This window comes from Theobroma cacao, chromosome 4 (genome assembly GCF_053813885.1).
Source record: "Theobroma cacao isolate CCN51 chromosome 4, ASM5381388v1, whole genome shotgun sequence".
Classification (NCBI taxonomy): domain Eukaryota; kingdom Viridiplantae; phylum Streptophyta; class Magnoliopsida; order Malvales; family Malvaceae; genus Theobroma; species Theobroma cacao.
The window spans coordinates 38,126,505-38,140,462 of NC_142642.1; the positions used below are offsets into that span (position 1 = coordinate 38,126,505).

The following is a 13,958-nucleotide window of genomic DNA, read 5'->3' on the forward strand; positions in this document are numbered from 1 at the left end:
AGGATAAATACTTGTATTGGCAAAATTCTAGCTATTTAAAAGTTGGGTTTGGGAATGCCTCTTGTTAGCCTGAAGTCAGAATGAACAATAGCAGTGCCCAGCTATAACCTTCCGTAAGAATGAGAGCAGCTGCCTAAAAGAAAAGTTGAAAAGGAAAGAACGAGATAAAGAAGGAAATCCAAATTATGTCCCCCACTTGTATGGTTTATAGACCCTAGGCTTTTGTGTCCAGTAGCTTTGGTTAATGGCCCATAAAGATCCACACTGCAGAGATTTGTCAATGTAGCTTGTCATTTTATTTCCTAAGTTGGGGAAGTGGACCAAACACCGCATTTCTTCAGCACCTTGACATTTGTATCAATTCTCATTGGCCGCAGGAGAATATATCACAATCTGAAAAATCAGTGATAGTTACCAATATAAAAATTTTCAGTTACAACTCCATATCAAAGAAGCTTAATCCTGTAAGAGGCAGCAGCTTCATGCATATTGCATAGTGCTCTGTTTTGATTTTTTGTTGTTTTCCTTATTATTTAAACGAATCTCCTTCCCTCCCTCTTTTGGTTGCATTAGACTCAATTTTTATCATAAGATTTGAATAGTCCACGGGGGTTACTTAACGAAAAAAGAAAATGATGATAACCAAGTCCAAGAGTACTAATGAGGAGCAGGACACACTAAAACCTGAATATGATCGAGCAAGTGAATTGAAAGCTTTTGATGAAACAAAAGCTGGTGTCAAAGGACTAGTTGATGCTGGAATCAAAGAAGTTCCTCGGATATTCTATCAGCCGCGAGATCAGTTTGAGAAGGACTCAGTTTCAGGTGGCACTCAGGTTAGTATTCCTGTTATAGACCTTGAGGGAGTGGAGAAAAATCCAATTACTCGAAAGGAGATAGTTCAAAAAGTCCAAATTGCATCAAAGACATGGGGATTCTTTCAAGTGCTTAACCATGGAATTCCAGTGAGTGTCATGGAGGAAATGATGGATGGTGTGCGTGGGTTTTTTGAGCAAGATGTTGAGGCTAAAAAACAACTCTTCTCTCGTGATTATACGAAAAGGGTGGTCTACAATTCTAATTTTGATCTGTATAGTGCTCCAGCAGCTAAATGGAGAGATACAGTTTTCTGCTCTATGGCTCCTAATCCTCCCAAGCCAGAAGAGTTGCCAACAGTTTTCAGGTATGTTAAAACTTAAAACACAAAACTCATTTCTGCTAAAAGAGTTTTCTTGTAGCCGTTGTTCGTTCTAAACCTTAATTCCATCTTGGTCTGCCGTAATAATCTGATTTGCTCACCCACAATACCAAGCCTTAATTGTGCCCTGCTTTCAGGCATATTGCTCTTGGTGAATTTGTGCCCGCCACTATGGCCTATAAAGGAATTTTCCTGTTTTGTGTTTAATGCTTGTATTGTTTGAGAGAAGTTAAGGTGTTCTCTGTATAGTTTGTGACCATTTTTGATATTGTACCAGGATGCAGGTGACTGATCCTGTTTCTTGTGGATAGGCTGTGTTTTGTGTTTTTTGGCTGTGCAGAAGGTGGTTTGGGCAGTCTAAATGTAGCATAAAGGCAACAACCCGCTACTTTTTGAATGGCCAATGGCCATCTAATAAAACTATGCCTTTCAAAAAAAAGAAAAAATGTTAAAGTTAGAGCCACATGCTTTAGCTATTTCCTAAAAATATATCTTCTTATCTTTAGGTTGCCACTGTTTCATCATGTCACTGTAATCTGCAGAATTTGTACTTCTGATCCACTCAAATGGCACGCCCCATTTTTTGGATATATTAAAACTTGAACCTAATGATAATAACCAAAGATGATAATCTTATTATCGAAATTATACTTTCACACTTATTTCTATTATTCACTTTTACAGATTTCATGCGTGGACAATAGATCTTAATTACAGTTTTTGTGGTTGGAAAAAGAGTATATAAAGGGTTTTGAAATCTAAAATCTGAAGTTGGAGATTAAGAGAGCAAAGGACAACAGTATCTACAGCTATGAGTCAGTCGATGGTATCCTGTTTGTTGATAAAGTTTAATGGAGAAAGCCTTAGAGCTAGAGTATAAAATCCTTAATACACTTACTTTACTTGTAGGGATATAACGCTGGAATACTCAAAGCAAATAATGAAGTTGGGTTATTTGCTGTTTGAGTTGCTCTCGGAGGCTCTCGGACTGAACCCTGATTATCTGAGAGATATTGATTGTGCTAAGGGGTTGGTCATGCTGTGCCATTACTATCCCATCTGTCCACAGCCAGAACTGACTCTAGGTTCAAGCAAGCATGCCGACAATGGCTTCCTCACCGTGCTCCTACAAGACCATGTTGGCGGTCTCCAAGTTCTCCATGAAAATCACTGGATTGATGTACCCCCAGCCCCGGGGGCTCTAGTCATTAACATTGGAGATCTTCTACAGGCAAGTCCTTATCTTTTTTAAACTTTTGCTAGTTATATTGCATGGAATAACTATATACTAATGTCATACTTAAATATTGTTCTATTTCTCTAGCTGGGATTATCCCTGAGTGGCCTCACAGCTGAAGTTTAGGCCTTAATTATATATCACTTGTTACTATATAAGAATGAAGTACATTATCACGGGTTATGAATACTTCTGATTTTAAGCTAATTTTCATTTTTATTTTCAGCTTATATCAAATGATAGTTGTACAAGTGTGGCCCACAGAGTACTGACAAATTCCGTAGGGCCTAGAGTATCAGTGGCAAGCTTTTTCACTACTGCTCTTCTGCCAGACGCAAGATTGTACGGGCCTATCAAGGAGTTGTTGTCAGAAGAGAACCCTTCAAAATACAGGGAAACCACTGTCAAAGACTATATCACCTACTTCAACGCAAAAGGTCTTAGTGGTACTTCTCCCTTGCCACATTTCAGGCTCTGAACTTGGTGTTAGAGGTGAAAACAGCAGTAGCAAGACGACTAGTTCACTCAAATATAATATAATTCAGATCTTGTAAAATATTTTGGTCCTGATGACTTTGATCCTTGGGCAGTTTGATTTATGAAAATGAGTGTTGTCTACGTATCTTGTTTATAAACCTAAGGAACGTGTGCTCTTTCTCCTCTTCTTTGGGTGTTGTAGCCACAACATTGTTCATAATTTACGTCCACAAAAATTGTGAAAATAAAAAAATTTTCTGTGAAGCTGAAGTGTTGTTAAATTGAATGGGATGCTACAGTACTAAGGTTGAATTTTCAGCAACTCACAGAAAAGAGACTAGACTATTATAAGTCAAAAAGCTTCATCCAGCATCGCCTTATTTTTCATCGGATGACCCCTCTTTTTGTTGAAAATTGCTAATCGGAGGAAGAAAATGGTGATTGCCAAGACAGATGAAGTGCAGGTCGAACTAATGCCTGAATATGATCGAACAATTGAACTGAAAGCTTTTGATGATACAAAAGCTGGTGTAAAAGGTCTTGTTGATGCTGGAATTAAAGAGGTTCCTCGGATATTCCAACACCCGCCAGATCAGTCTGAGAAGATCTCAGTTTCAGGTGTCACGCAGGTTCGAATTCCTGTCATAGACCTTGAAGGCGTGAAGAAGGATCCAGGAACTCGTCAGGAGATTGTTGAGAAAGTCCGAGATGCATCGAAAACATTGGGATTCTTCCAAGTTGTGAATCATGGAATTCCACTGAGTGTCCTGGAAGAGATGAAGGATGGTGCACGTAGGTTTTTTGAGCAAGATTTGGAGGTCAAAAAGCAGTTCCACACTCGAGATTATACCAAAAGGGTGGCTTACAATAGCAATTTTGATCTGTACAATTCACCAGCAGCCAACTGGAGAGATACAGTTTCCAGCCTTATGGCTCCCGATCCTCCCATGCCAGAAGAGTTACCGGAAGTACGCAGGTATAACTATGCAAAGAAAAAAAAATTCTTAAATTAGTTAAAAAAATTTAAATAATTTTTTATTTTATGTCAATTAATGATAACGTAACATACTAAATATTACATAATATTATGATTTTGTGACACTTTTTAACTTCAATGTCAACTTTACTTAAATGTAAAATGATAAAAGTATTATTTTAATCGATCATTAATTATAAAATTTATAAACATAAATATATTTGATTGAATAAAATAAAAATTAAAAATTTATTTAAAATTTTTTAAATAATTCAATCGTTGTTTTAAAAAAAAACCTAAATTAGAAGAGTGAGAAGACGTGTGTGGAATAAAGAGTACACGTAATTGTTTCTTGATGAGTAGTTGACTTGTAAGCAATGGTCGTGCAAGGCTTTCACCCCATTGGTCAGTCGTAATCCGATTTACTCAGTCACGAATCTGAGCTGCACTCCTTTACCCACTTAAATTAGGAAATTTCTTCTGATATCTTGAAGCTTAATCGGCAGCAGCTGCATATACAGCCTTGTCAATGGCAAATTAGTAATCTCCTCATGTCACCTTGGTTTACTATCACTATAATTAAATAAAGGACCAAGGGTTGCGAGGGATGAGATTATAAGATAGGGTGTGAATGATTGCTTTTCTAACCATAAGTAATAAATTGGGCAGTGATTTAAGTACTTTCATGCCACTTCTTTATTTTCGAATATATGTGTGGTTCATTGATTCAAATTGTACGCGGCTCTTAACCTACGAGTAAGAGAAAGGAAGCCAATACTCGTTATCTAAATTTATGCAGTTAAAATGACAGATTGTGTGCTTGATGTGTTCTTTTAGGGATATAATGATGGAGTACTCAAAGCAAGTAATGCATTTGGGTTATTTGCTGTTTGAGTTACTCTCAGAGGCTCTAGGGTTGCACCCTGATCACCTGAGAGACATGGATTGTGCTAAAGGGCTCGTTATGCTGTCACATTATTACCCCGCGTGCCCACGGCCAGAACTAACTCTGGGTGCAACCAAGCATGCGGACAATGACTTCCTCACGGTGCTTCTACAAGACCATATTGGTGGGCTCCAAGTTTTTCATGAAAATCAATGGGTTGATGTACCCCCAACTCCTGGAGCTCTTGTGATTAACATCGGAGATCTACTACAGGTAAGCCTTGATTCTTTGGTGTTGCTAGTTATATTACTAGGAACACCGACTTCGGGCCATTTCTTGGTATTCTGTTTTTCTAGCTTGTATTGCCCATTGGCAATCCTACAAGGTTTCATGTCTGTAGTTTTGCTTGTTAGTTTCTACGGGCAGTTCTGTTATAATTACCAGTCTTTGCAGCTAATTTGTAATTATTTTGCTGTTTTCAGCTAATATCAAACGATGCTTTTGTAAGTGTGGAGCATAGAGTGCTGGCAAATTCTGTGGGAGCAAGAGTATCAGTGGCATGCTTTTTCAGCACTTTTCTTCTGCCAGATTTAAGACCTTATGGACCTATTAAGGAGCTGTTATCAGAAGACAATCCTCCAAAATACAGGGAAACCACTGTGAGAGAATATGTTGATTACGTCCATGCAAAAGGCCTTGATGGTACTTCTGCCCTGCCGCATTTCAAGCTCTAAACTTGGCCATGGAGATGAAATCAGCCATATCAGCATGATCTAAATTATATAATTTGGACTGTTTTCTGAAAAATTTTGGTCATAATTACTATGATACTTGACCAATTAAAAGGAAGTGATGTTTATCTATGGAACTTATGAACCTTAGCTTGTTGAGATCCGTGCTCTTTCTAGTCTTCTTTGAGTCTTGAAGCTATAACTCCTCATAAATTTAAGTCTACATAGGTTGCATGAAATGAAAATATTGAAGTTAAAATGCTATTAATTTGCTAATGACACTAACTTAATTACACTGAAAACTATACTTGAAGAAATCAATTTCAACTAACCGAGAAAAAGAAGGATGAATAAATTTTTATTGCAAAAGGTGGTTTTAGTTTTACCTTTTCCCCTGCATATGTTGAAATTTGTCATTTTATTATAATTCTAATTGTATTTGGTGTATTTAATTTGTTATTAGAGCAAAACTTAGGATATTATCTTGTTTTTATCCTTAACAAGGCTGAAATGAGCAAATTAGAAAAACAAAGCATAGAAAATGGACAGTTTAAAATAATTATGTACATATTTGGTCTTGAAGTACATATCAATGTCACCTGTCTCTATCCCACTTGGAAGAATTACATGTATTTTTCTTTGAATGGATGTATGTATGCTTCATATTGGAACGATAGGACTAACAATTTAGGTAGACAAATGGACTTTTTTTGGTCTAATAAGTAATAATGACTATTGACTAGCCAGTGACAGAGTTGTTGTGGTGGACTTTGGGGAAAGGTTGTTGCCTTCTTGTTGAATATGGCTTTTTCTCTGTTTGGTGATGGGGAGATTTTACAATGATCTAAAACAGCCTTACTGCACTAACAATTTAACACAAAATCAACCATGGTGGAAACAAAAACTGGTGAAGTTCACGCAGATACTAACCCTGATTATGATCGCCAAAGTGAAGTGAAGGCTTTTGATGATACAAAAGCCGGTGTCAAGGGACTAGTAGATTCTGTGGTGACAAAAATTCCTCGTAGATTCGTTGATCAGAACCTTGTACTCGAGAAGAACTCCAGTTGTGTTAATTATCAGTTCAGTGTCCCAATCATAGACCTCCAAGGTATCACTGAAGACTCAACTATGCGTGCTGAGGTAATCGAGCAAGTTCAAATTGCTTGTGAGAAGTGGGGTTTCTTTCAGGTGGTTAACCATGAAATTCCTGGAAGTGTTTTGGATGAGATGATAGATGGCATACGTAGGTTTCATGAACAAGACACTGAGGTGAAGAAAGAGTTCTATACGCGCGATACAACTCGCAGAAAGGTGTTGTATCTAAGCAACGTTGATTTGTATAGATCAAAAGCTGCTAATTGGAGGGACACTTTAGGTTGTCTGATGGCTCCTGATCCACCTGACCCTACTGAATTGCCGGAAGTATGCACGTATGCGTTAGTAGGAGTAATACTAGCTGGCAAGGCAATTGTGGAATTGTTTTTTTGGCTTTTGACAAATATTTAAATCATTAAACATATTATAGGGGTGATTTTTGTGGAATTTTGATCCCACTTTTACCTCCAGTCAATGTTTCTTGATTTCATGAGCCAGAAATGAAGTTAAATAGTCATTTGCCTAATTCAGTTGGTTCTACCATTCTAGTGACAGTACCTTTATTGTTATTGGCAAAGTAGCAAGCATTTGAGCGAGAAGATGCTCCTTATACCAATATGTAACTTCACCAGCACAGACGAATTGGCTTGGTTAAAAGTTATTAACCATAAAGCAATGTAGACATGTTGAGATGGCGTTGGCTATCAAAGAAAAAAAAAAAAAGAAAATGAAAAGAGTCAAAAAACTAAAAAAAATATGGTTTATGAGAAGGGTGCATCCTTTTGCTGCTGCTTGAATGTTCTTTCATAAATCACCTTGCAGAGACATAGTGATGGATTACTCCAACCGAGTAGTAACATTCGGTTTTACACTGTTTGAACTGCTGTCTGAGGCTCTTGGGCTTAATCCCAGCTACCTTAAAGATATGGATTGTACTGAAGGACTCCTCCTCATGGGGCATTATTATCCTAAATGCCCCGAACCAGAATTAACAATGGTACTACCAATCACAGAGATAGTAGCATCATCACCATACTCCTGCAAGATCAAATGGGCGGCCTACAAGTTCTTCATGAGAATCAGTGGGTTGATGTTCCTTGCATACCTGGAGCGTTGATAGTAAATGTTGGAGATTTTCTGCAGGCAAGTCTATCCCCAGAATCTTGAATGTTGTATCTGATGACCTTACCTTAGTGAACATTTAACTAACTGGTAATTATATTTTATTTAACTACTTCAAATTGTTTAGTTCACTTAAGTCATAATTATTCAACTGCAATATTATCAGCTGAAAAGTGAAGAGACCTCATAAGATGTCGTTTTAATGTATCATATAGCAACATTAGCTATGTTGCTAGCCAGTTGTGCTACTTGATTTTTGTGTAGTTGCTGTTTTTATTGAATTGAGCAAATGCAGATGGAATGTATCAGAAATTGCAAACAGATTTGTTTCTTGTTTCAATGCAGCTTCTTTCCAACGACAAGTTTAAAAGCGTTAATCACAGGGTCTTGGCGAAACACGTAGGCCCTAGAATATCAGTGGCATGTTTTCTGAGAATGCAAGCTAATACAGGAAACGCATCAAGACTTTGTGGACCAATCAAGGAAATGTTATCAGAAGAAAACCCCCCAATCTACAGAGAAATCTTAGTTCAGGACTACTTGTCACTCTACTACTCAAAGGGGCTGGATGGTACCCCTTCACTATCACATTTCAAGCTGTGAAACCAATCTACAGAATACAATTAGGGGCAACTTGTCGCTTGCAGAATAAACTATGGTTTCGTACTTCTTTGGACCTTAATTTAATTATGGACTCATATTCATCAAAAAAATTTGTACCTTCACTGTGCTTTATCAGTGACATGGTGATCAAGTCATGCATGTGTATGTTGTGGACTGGTACTCATGCCGAATCTAAAGTCTATACATTTTACTTAACTTTGGAAGCTGAAGATGGAAAATGAACCGACAAAACACATAGAAATGGACGGGTTAGTAATTATGCAAATCATTGGCGTTAAAGACAGAGTAATAGGTGTAAACGGTTGTTGCTTTCTTCAACATGCTTGTTTATCTGTTTTGTAATAAAGAAAATTTAGTATTTGATAAAACAGCCTCATTGCACTGATAGTTTCACACAAGATAAACAATGATAAACTATAAACTGAGAGAGGGGAACTAAGACTTCATTAATATTGAAAGAGGCTGTTTCAACTGATGAAGGATTTGATGTTTCAATTCTCTCTTGGCAAACTCACAGAAAGATGCTATTGCCGTTGAAGTAGAAAGGACAGAAAAATGAGTAGGAAATGATAATGTAAATAAGGCTTAAAAAACAGAGAATATGAAAGAAGAAGAGAAGAGAGAAAGGAAGATAGGATCTAATCATCATTTTATTAAGATAAAACAAGGTTTATATTCCCTGTGTACGTGAGACACTTGTAAACATGTTTAACAAGTGTAAGTGCAGATTACATGCAAACTAACACGTAAGGGACAGCAAAAAACAACATTAAAACTATCATTATAGTACAACGAAGCAAACTGAAATTAACTAAGAAAATAAACTTAGCTGAGAGAAGCACTTGCTGCATACATGCAAATATTATTTCTTAACATTCCTCCAAAATACTGGCATCTTGAACATTCATTTTGGTTTCTCAATACTCAAATCTTGGCTTTCCCAAAGTCTTAGTCATTATATCAGCTAGCTGCAGTTCAGAACAACAATACTGAACATTGACTTCACCTAACCTCTCAGCATCTCTAATGGCATGAAATTTCACTTGGATGTGCTTGGTCTTTCCATGGAAAATAGGGTTCTTGGTGATAGCGATAGCTGATTTGTTATCTACCATTAGTGGAGTAGGATGATTCTGTGGAAACTGCAAATCAGTGAGCATTTTCCTCAAGCAAATTGCTTGGTTGGAAGTTGCAGTAGCAGATATGTACTTCGACTCAGCAGTGGATTGAGCAACAATGGATTGTTTGTGAGAATTCCATGAGAAAAATCCACTACCAAGAGTATAGATATGGCTTGAAATACTCTTGGAATCATCTACATTTTCTGTCCAATCACTGTCAGAGTAGGCAGTGAGAATAAAATTTGGATTTCTGGTATAACAGATTCCAAAGTTTAGAGTGCCCTTCAAGTACTTAAGCACACGTTTCCCAGCTGCAAAATGAAGAGGAGTAGGTTCTTTCATGAATCTGGACAGCAAGCTCACAGAATACATGATATCTGGTTTTGATGAGCATATGTAAAGGAGGCTTCCAATCAAGCTTCTGAACTGAGAAAGATCCTTTAGCTTGCTTCCACTATTCAATGTAAACTTCTCATTTACCGCTAATGGTGTAGCTGCAGGTTTGCAATTAAGCATGTGGAATCTTTTCAGAACTTCATTGATATATTTCTGTTGAGATAGAAATACCCCTGTAGCAGACTGTGTTAAGAATAATACTTGCATGGCTTGGTGTCCGTGTATGTGCAGTTGCTGATTATTTGGATAAAGACATGCAGTTGCTGGTTATTTGGATTTAGACATGCAGTTACTTGTAGTAAACTGTTTTTAAACTTCCTTTTAACACTTGTAATCCATGCCTTAACACTTGAATCTATGTCTTGACAAGTGTTATGCGTGTAACTACCTTTTTTGTGTATAAATAGGGGTGTCTAGTATGAATAAAGTGTGCCTTAATATCTGTTCTTCTTTAAAATTCCTTCTCTGGTTTATTGCTTCATACAGCAACTTTAGTTCTGTCCATACTTTATCTTTAGACTGCTTAATCTCCAGACCAAAAAAGAAGCTCATCAATCCCAAATAAGACTTTTCAAACTCACTTTGCTTCTGCTTCTTGAACAATTGCAAAGTAATATCATCTCCTCCGGTAATCATTAAGTCATCCACAAAAACGAAACAAACAATGGAAATTGACTTTTAGACTTGAGTATATACAATGTAGCTTCATTACTGCCTTTTGTAAACCCATTGGAAACCAGATATGCATCAATCCTGCTATACCAGGATTGTGGGGCTTGCTTCAAGCCGTATAGAGCTTTATGAAGCTTGTATACTTTGTTTGGTTCATCCTTTACTTCAAAGCCCTCAGGTTGATCTACATAGATTTCCTCTGCAAGAATTCCATTAAGAAAGGTAGATTTTACATCGAGATGGTAGAGATATCTAGCGAGGGTCAACATTGCTGATGGCACTGAGAATTTCCTGTTTTCTTTTCTGGGGTCATATTCGGTGATTGGTTCATTTGTTATTGCTCATACTCGACATTTCACCTGTGTCAATAATTTTTTAGCATCACTCTGGTTAGTAAAATTTAGTATTTGCTGGTTTAATTTGTAAAACCATGTTTGTTAAAACTATAAATTACATCAACAAATACGTTTTTAACTCTGGTTTAATTTGTAAGAAGAATCTTACAAAACTCTAGCATTTCTACCGTTGGCTTGATTAATTGGTGCTATGAGGAACACATGCGACCAATTAAGTAATAGGAAAGAAGACCACCAGAGATCCAAGAAATTACATGATTTTCTTCTTAAATCATAGCAGGGGTGGCTCAATAAGTTTAAAAACTTAAAACGAAATATTCAATGAGACATTCTTTTAGTGAAATTAAAAAAATTATTAAATTTTTATTCTTCTAGCTTTTTGAGATGTAAAATTTTTATATTTTTTATATGGTTAATACAAAATCAATAATCAAAATTTTTAATTCAAATAAATCAACTATCATATAAAATAAAAATAATATAATAATATAATATAAATTAAAAATTAAAATAAAAAATATGTAAATATTAAAATAATAGTACATAATTATTGAATATTTATTGCAAACTGCAAATGAGGTTCACGAATTTATAAAAATAATAACATAACGAACTTCTTGTGTATTATTTTGAAAAAAATTAAAGTTAAAGGAAAAAGAAAAAAAGAGCAAATAAGAAAAGAAAAATTTAAAAATAGATATTATACATTAAAAAATAAATAATTAGTTTTATATATAGGAGAAAAAATAGTTGTTAAAAATGATTAAATATGTTGATTAAAAATAGGAGAAATAAGTGAGAAAAAAATAGTTGTTAAAGATGATTAAATATATATGACCGTTGATTGATTGAAGATAATATAATATTTTAAAAATTAAAAAGTAATAAAAAATTAAAATTTATTAAACATATAATTAAAAAAATAAAAAATAAATAATTTTATTAATTATTTTTTATTTTTTAATTTTTTTATATTTTTAATATAATATATTATATTATAAAATTATAAGATCTTCCTGAATTGAAAGCCTAAAGCCTTTACTTGGCTGACTTTACCGAAGGGCCGACCCAGATTCATACTTGCTTAGATTCAAGAAATAAAAAAAAAAAATTAATAGATAGACAGATAAACAAATAAAATAACATACAAGTTGCGTATTTTCAAATCTTTTGTTAACTTTTCTGACTGTTATCCTCGTGTATATAAACATACCAACAAAACTCTCATATATTTCCTTACCTTGTTGTAATCTTATCCCCTCATAGAATATCAAACATGGAAGTCACACACACTAGCGGGATTCATTCCAGAGCAGTTCCTGGTTATGATCGTACAAGTGAATTGAAAGCGTTCGATGAGACAAAAGCAGGAGTTAAGGGATTAGTAGATGGTGGAGTGACAAAAATCCCTGGTATATTCGTTGACCAGCAGCTAATCCTTGACAAGAGGTCAGCTGGTAGCGATTCGAAGTTTAGTGTTCCGATCATAGACCTCGAAGACATAAACAAAGATTCATCTGTTCGTGCAGAGATCATTGACAAAGTTCGGGATGCTTGTGAGGAGTGGGGTTTCTTTCAGGTTGTTAACCACGGAATTCCTTTAAGCGTTTTGGATGAGATGATTAATGGAGTACGCAGATTTCATGAGCAAGACACCGAGACAAAGAAAGAGTTCTACACGCGTGATCTCAGCAGAAAGGTTGTGTATCTAAGTAATGTTGATCTGTGGGAATCACAAGCTGCAAATTGGAGGGACTCACTCTTTCTTTTCATGGCTCCTCACTGGCCTACTCCTGAAGAATTACCAGAAGTATGCAGGTATGTGATCAGAAATATTATCTATTTCGCATGGGCTTTTTTCTTTCCCCTTATTTTTCTAATTTCAATAGACACTCGTTGTTTCTTGAATTGAAATTATGGTAATTGACTTGCAGAGACATAGGGATTGATTTCTCAAAGAGAGTGATGAAATTGGGACTAGCTCTGCTTGAATTAATATCAGAAGCCCTTGGACTTAATCCTGACCACCTAAAAAGCATGGGATGTGCTGAAGGACTCCTACTTGTAGGCCATTACTATCCACCTTGCCCTGAACCTGAATTAACCCTAGGAACTTGCAGCCACACAGATCCCAACTTCTTGACTGTACTTCTACAGGATCAAATAGGTGGCCTGCAGGTTCTTCATGAGAACCAATGGGTTGATGTTTCTCCCACACCTGGAGCATTAGTGGTAAACATTGGAGGTCTTTTACAGGCAGGTTTTTCACGTGTGACTTTGATTATATTGCTAGTATTTTTTTACTTGTGAATCATAGGTAGTCCAGCCAGTAACAAAAGATAAAATTCTGGAACCAGCTCCATAATTTGCCTTTTTTTGTTACTGAAATAGCTTTATAGTAACTGATATGACCTCATACCACACTCTTAAAAAGGTGTGACAGGGTACATTTTTCATTTATAGAGTAAAATACTGTTTGACCTGAATTAATTTCTTGCTTTGGTGCAGCTCATGTCCAACGACAAGTTTAAAAGTGTGAATCATAGGGTGTTGGCGAAATATAATGGCCCAAGAATTTCAGTGGCAAGCTTTTTAAGAACACAACCTCAGTTAGGGATTTTCCCTGAGAGCTCGAGAGTCTATGGGCCAATCAAGGAATTGTTATCAGAAGACAACCCGCCAATCTACAGAGATATAACTGCCAGAGATTTTCTGACATATATATACTCAAAAGGGATCGATGAGGTCTCTTCACTTGCACATTTCAAGTTGTGAAATCATCCGGAATATATAGGAAATACGGCATGAATGGAACCAAGAAAGCACACATTGTGTACCAGTTTAGTCCATATGATCAAATCATTTTCATATGTTTCCCCTTTTATGTTATTATTATCACCAGAATTTCAATGATATGTAGATTCGTGAAGGACTATCAAAATGTGTGATTGATTAGGAAAATTTAACTAGTTGATGACTGGATGTCACCTTCGTGGTCTATGAATAGACTGTGGTGGACAGTGCTCTGATGTGGCTGCTTCAACTTTCAAGTCTCCTTTAGCAA

At 36.1% G+C, this 13,958-nt stretch overlaps 3 protein-coding genes and 1 pseudogene across 5 annotated transcripts; all 4 read left to right on the forward strand.

Moving 5' to 3' along the window:
• The first annotated feature begins 426 nt into the window (after nucleotides 1–426).
• On the forward strand, nucleotides 427–3,176 carry LOC18603181 (1-aminocyclopropane-1-carboxylate oxidase homolog 1-like). The gene is made up of 3 exons (XM_018119726.2): nucleotides 427–1,183; nucleotides 2,108–2,429; nucleotides 2,662–3,176. The coding sequence occupies exons 1-3, from the start codon at nucleotides 633–635 to the stop codon at nucleotides 2,911–2,913; spliced, it is 1,125 nt and encodes a 374-aa protein (XP_017975215.2). The 5' UTR covers nucleotides 427–632; the 3' UTR covers nucleotides 2,914–3,176.
• Nucleotides 3,177–3,202: 26 nt separating this feature from the next.
• On the forward strand, nucleotides 3,203–5,664 carry LOC18603182 (1-aminocyclopropane-1-carboxylate oxidase homolog 1-like). The gene is made up of 3 exons (XM_018119725.2): nucleotides 3,203–3,888; nucleotides 4,726–5,047; nucleotides 5,257–5,664. Exons 1-3 carry the CDS (start codon nucleotides 3,347–3,349, stop codon nucleotides 5,506–5,508), a joined length of 1,116 nt encoding a protein of 371 aa, XP_017975214.2. The 5' UTR covers nucleotides 3,203–3,346; the 3' UTR covers nucleotides 5,509–5,664.
• A 355-nt stretch (nucleotides 5,665–6,019) lies between these two features.
• LOC18603183 (1-aminocyclopropane-1-carboxylate oxidase homolog 1-like) lies at nucleotides 6,020–8,483 on the forward strand (annotated as a pseudogene). The gene is made up of 4 exons (XR_016025711.1): nucleotides 6,020–6,938; nucleotides 7,185–7,280; nucleotides 7,426–7,746; nucleotides 8,071–8,483. The product of XR_016025711.1 is annotated as a 1-aminocyclopropane-1-carboxylate oxidase homolog 1-like (transcript).
• A 3,581-nt stretch (nucleotides 8,484–12,064) lies between these two features.
• Nucleotides 12,065–13,944, forward strand: LOC18603184 (1-aminocyclopropane-1-carboxylate oxidase homolog 1-like). Of its 2 annotated transcripts, none has more exons than XM_088805170.1 (3): nucleotides 12,065–12,712; nucleotides 12,829–13,126; nucleotides 13,403–13,944. In XM_088805170.1, exons 1-3 carry the CDS (start codon nucleotides 12,171–12,173, stop codon nucleotides 13,667–13,669), a joined length of 1,107 nt encoding a protein of 368 aa, XP_088661296.1. In that variant the 5' UTR covers nucleotides 12,065–12,170; the 3' UTR covers nucleotides 13,670–13,944. The 2 variants fall into 2 exon arrangements, with proteins under 2 accessions (XP_088661296.1, XP_017974607.2); XM_018119118.2 differs by having other exon boundaries at nucleotides 12,066–12,712; nucleotides 12,829–13,150.
• Nucleotides 13,945–13,958: the final 14 nt, after the last annotated feature.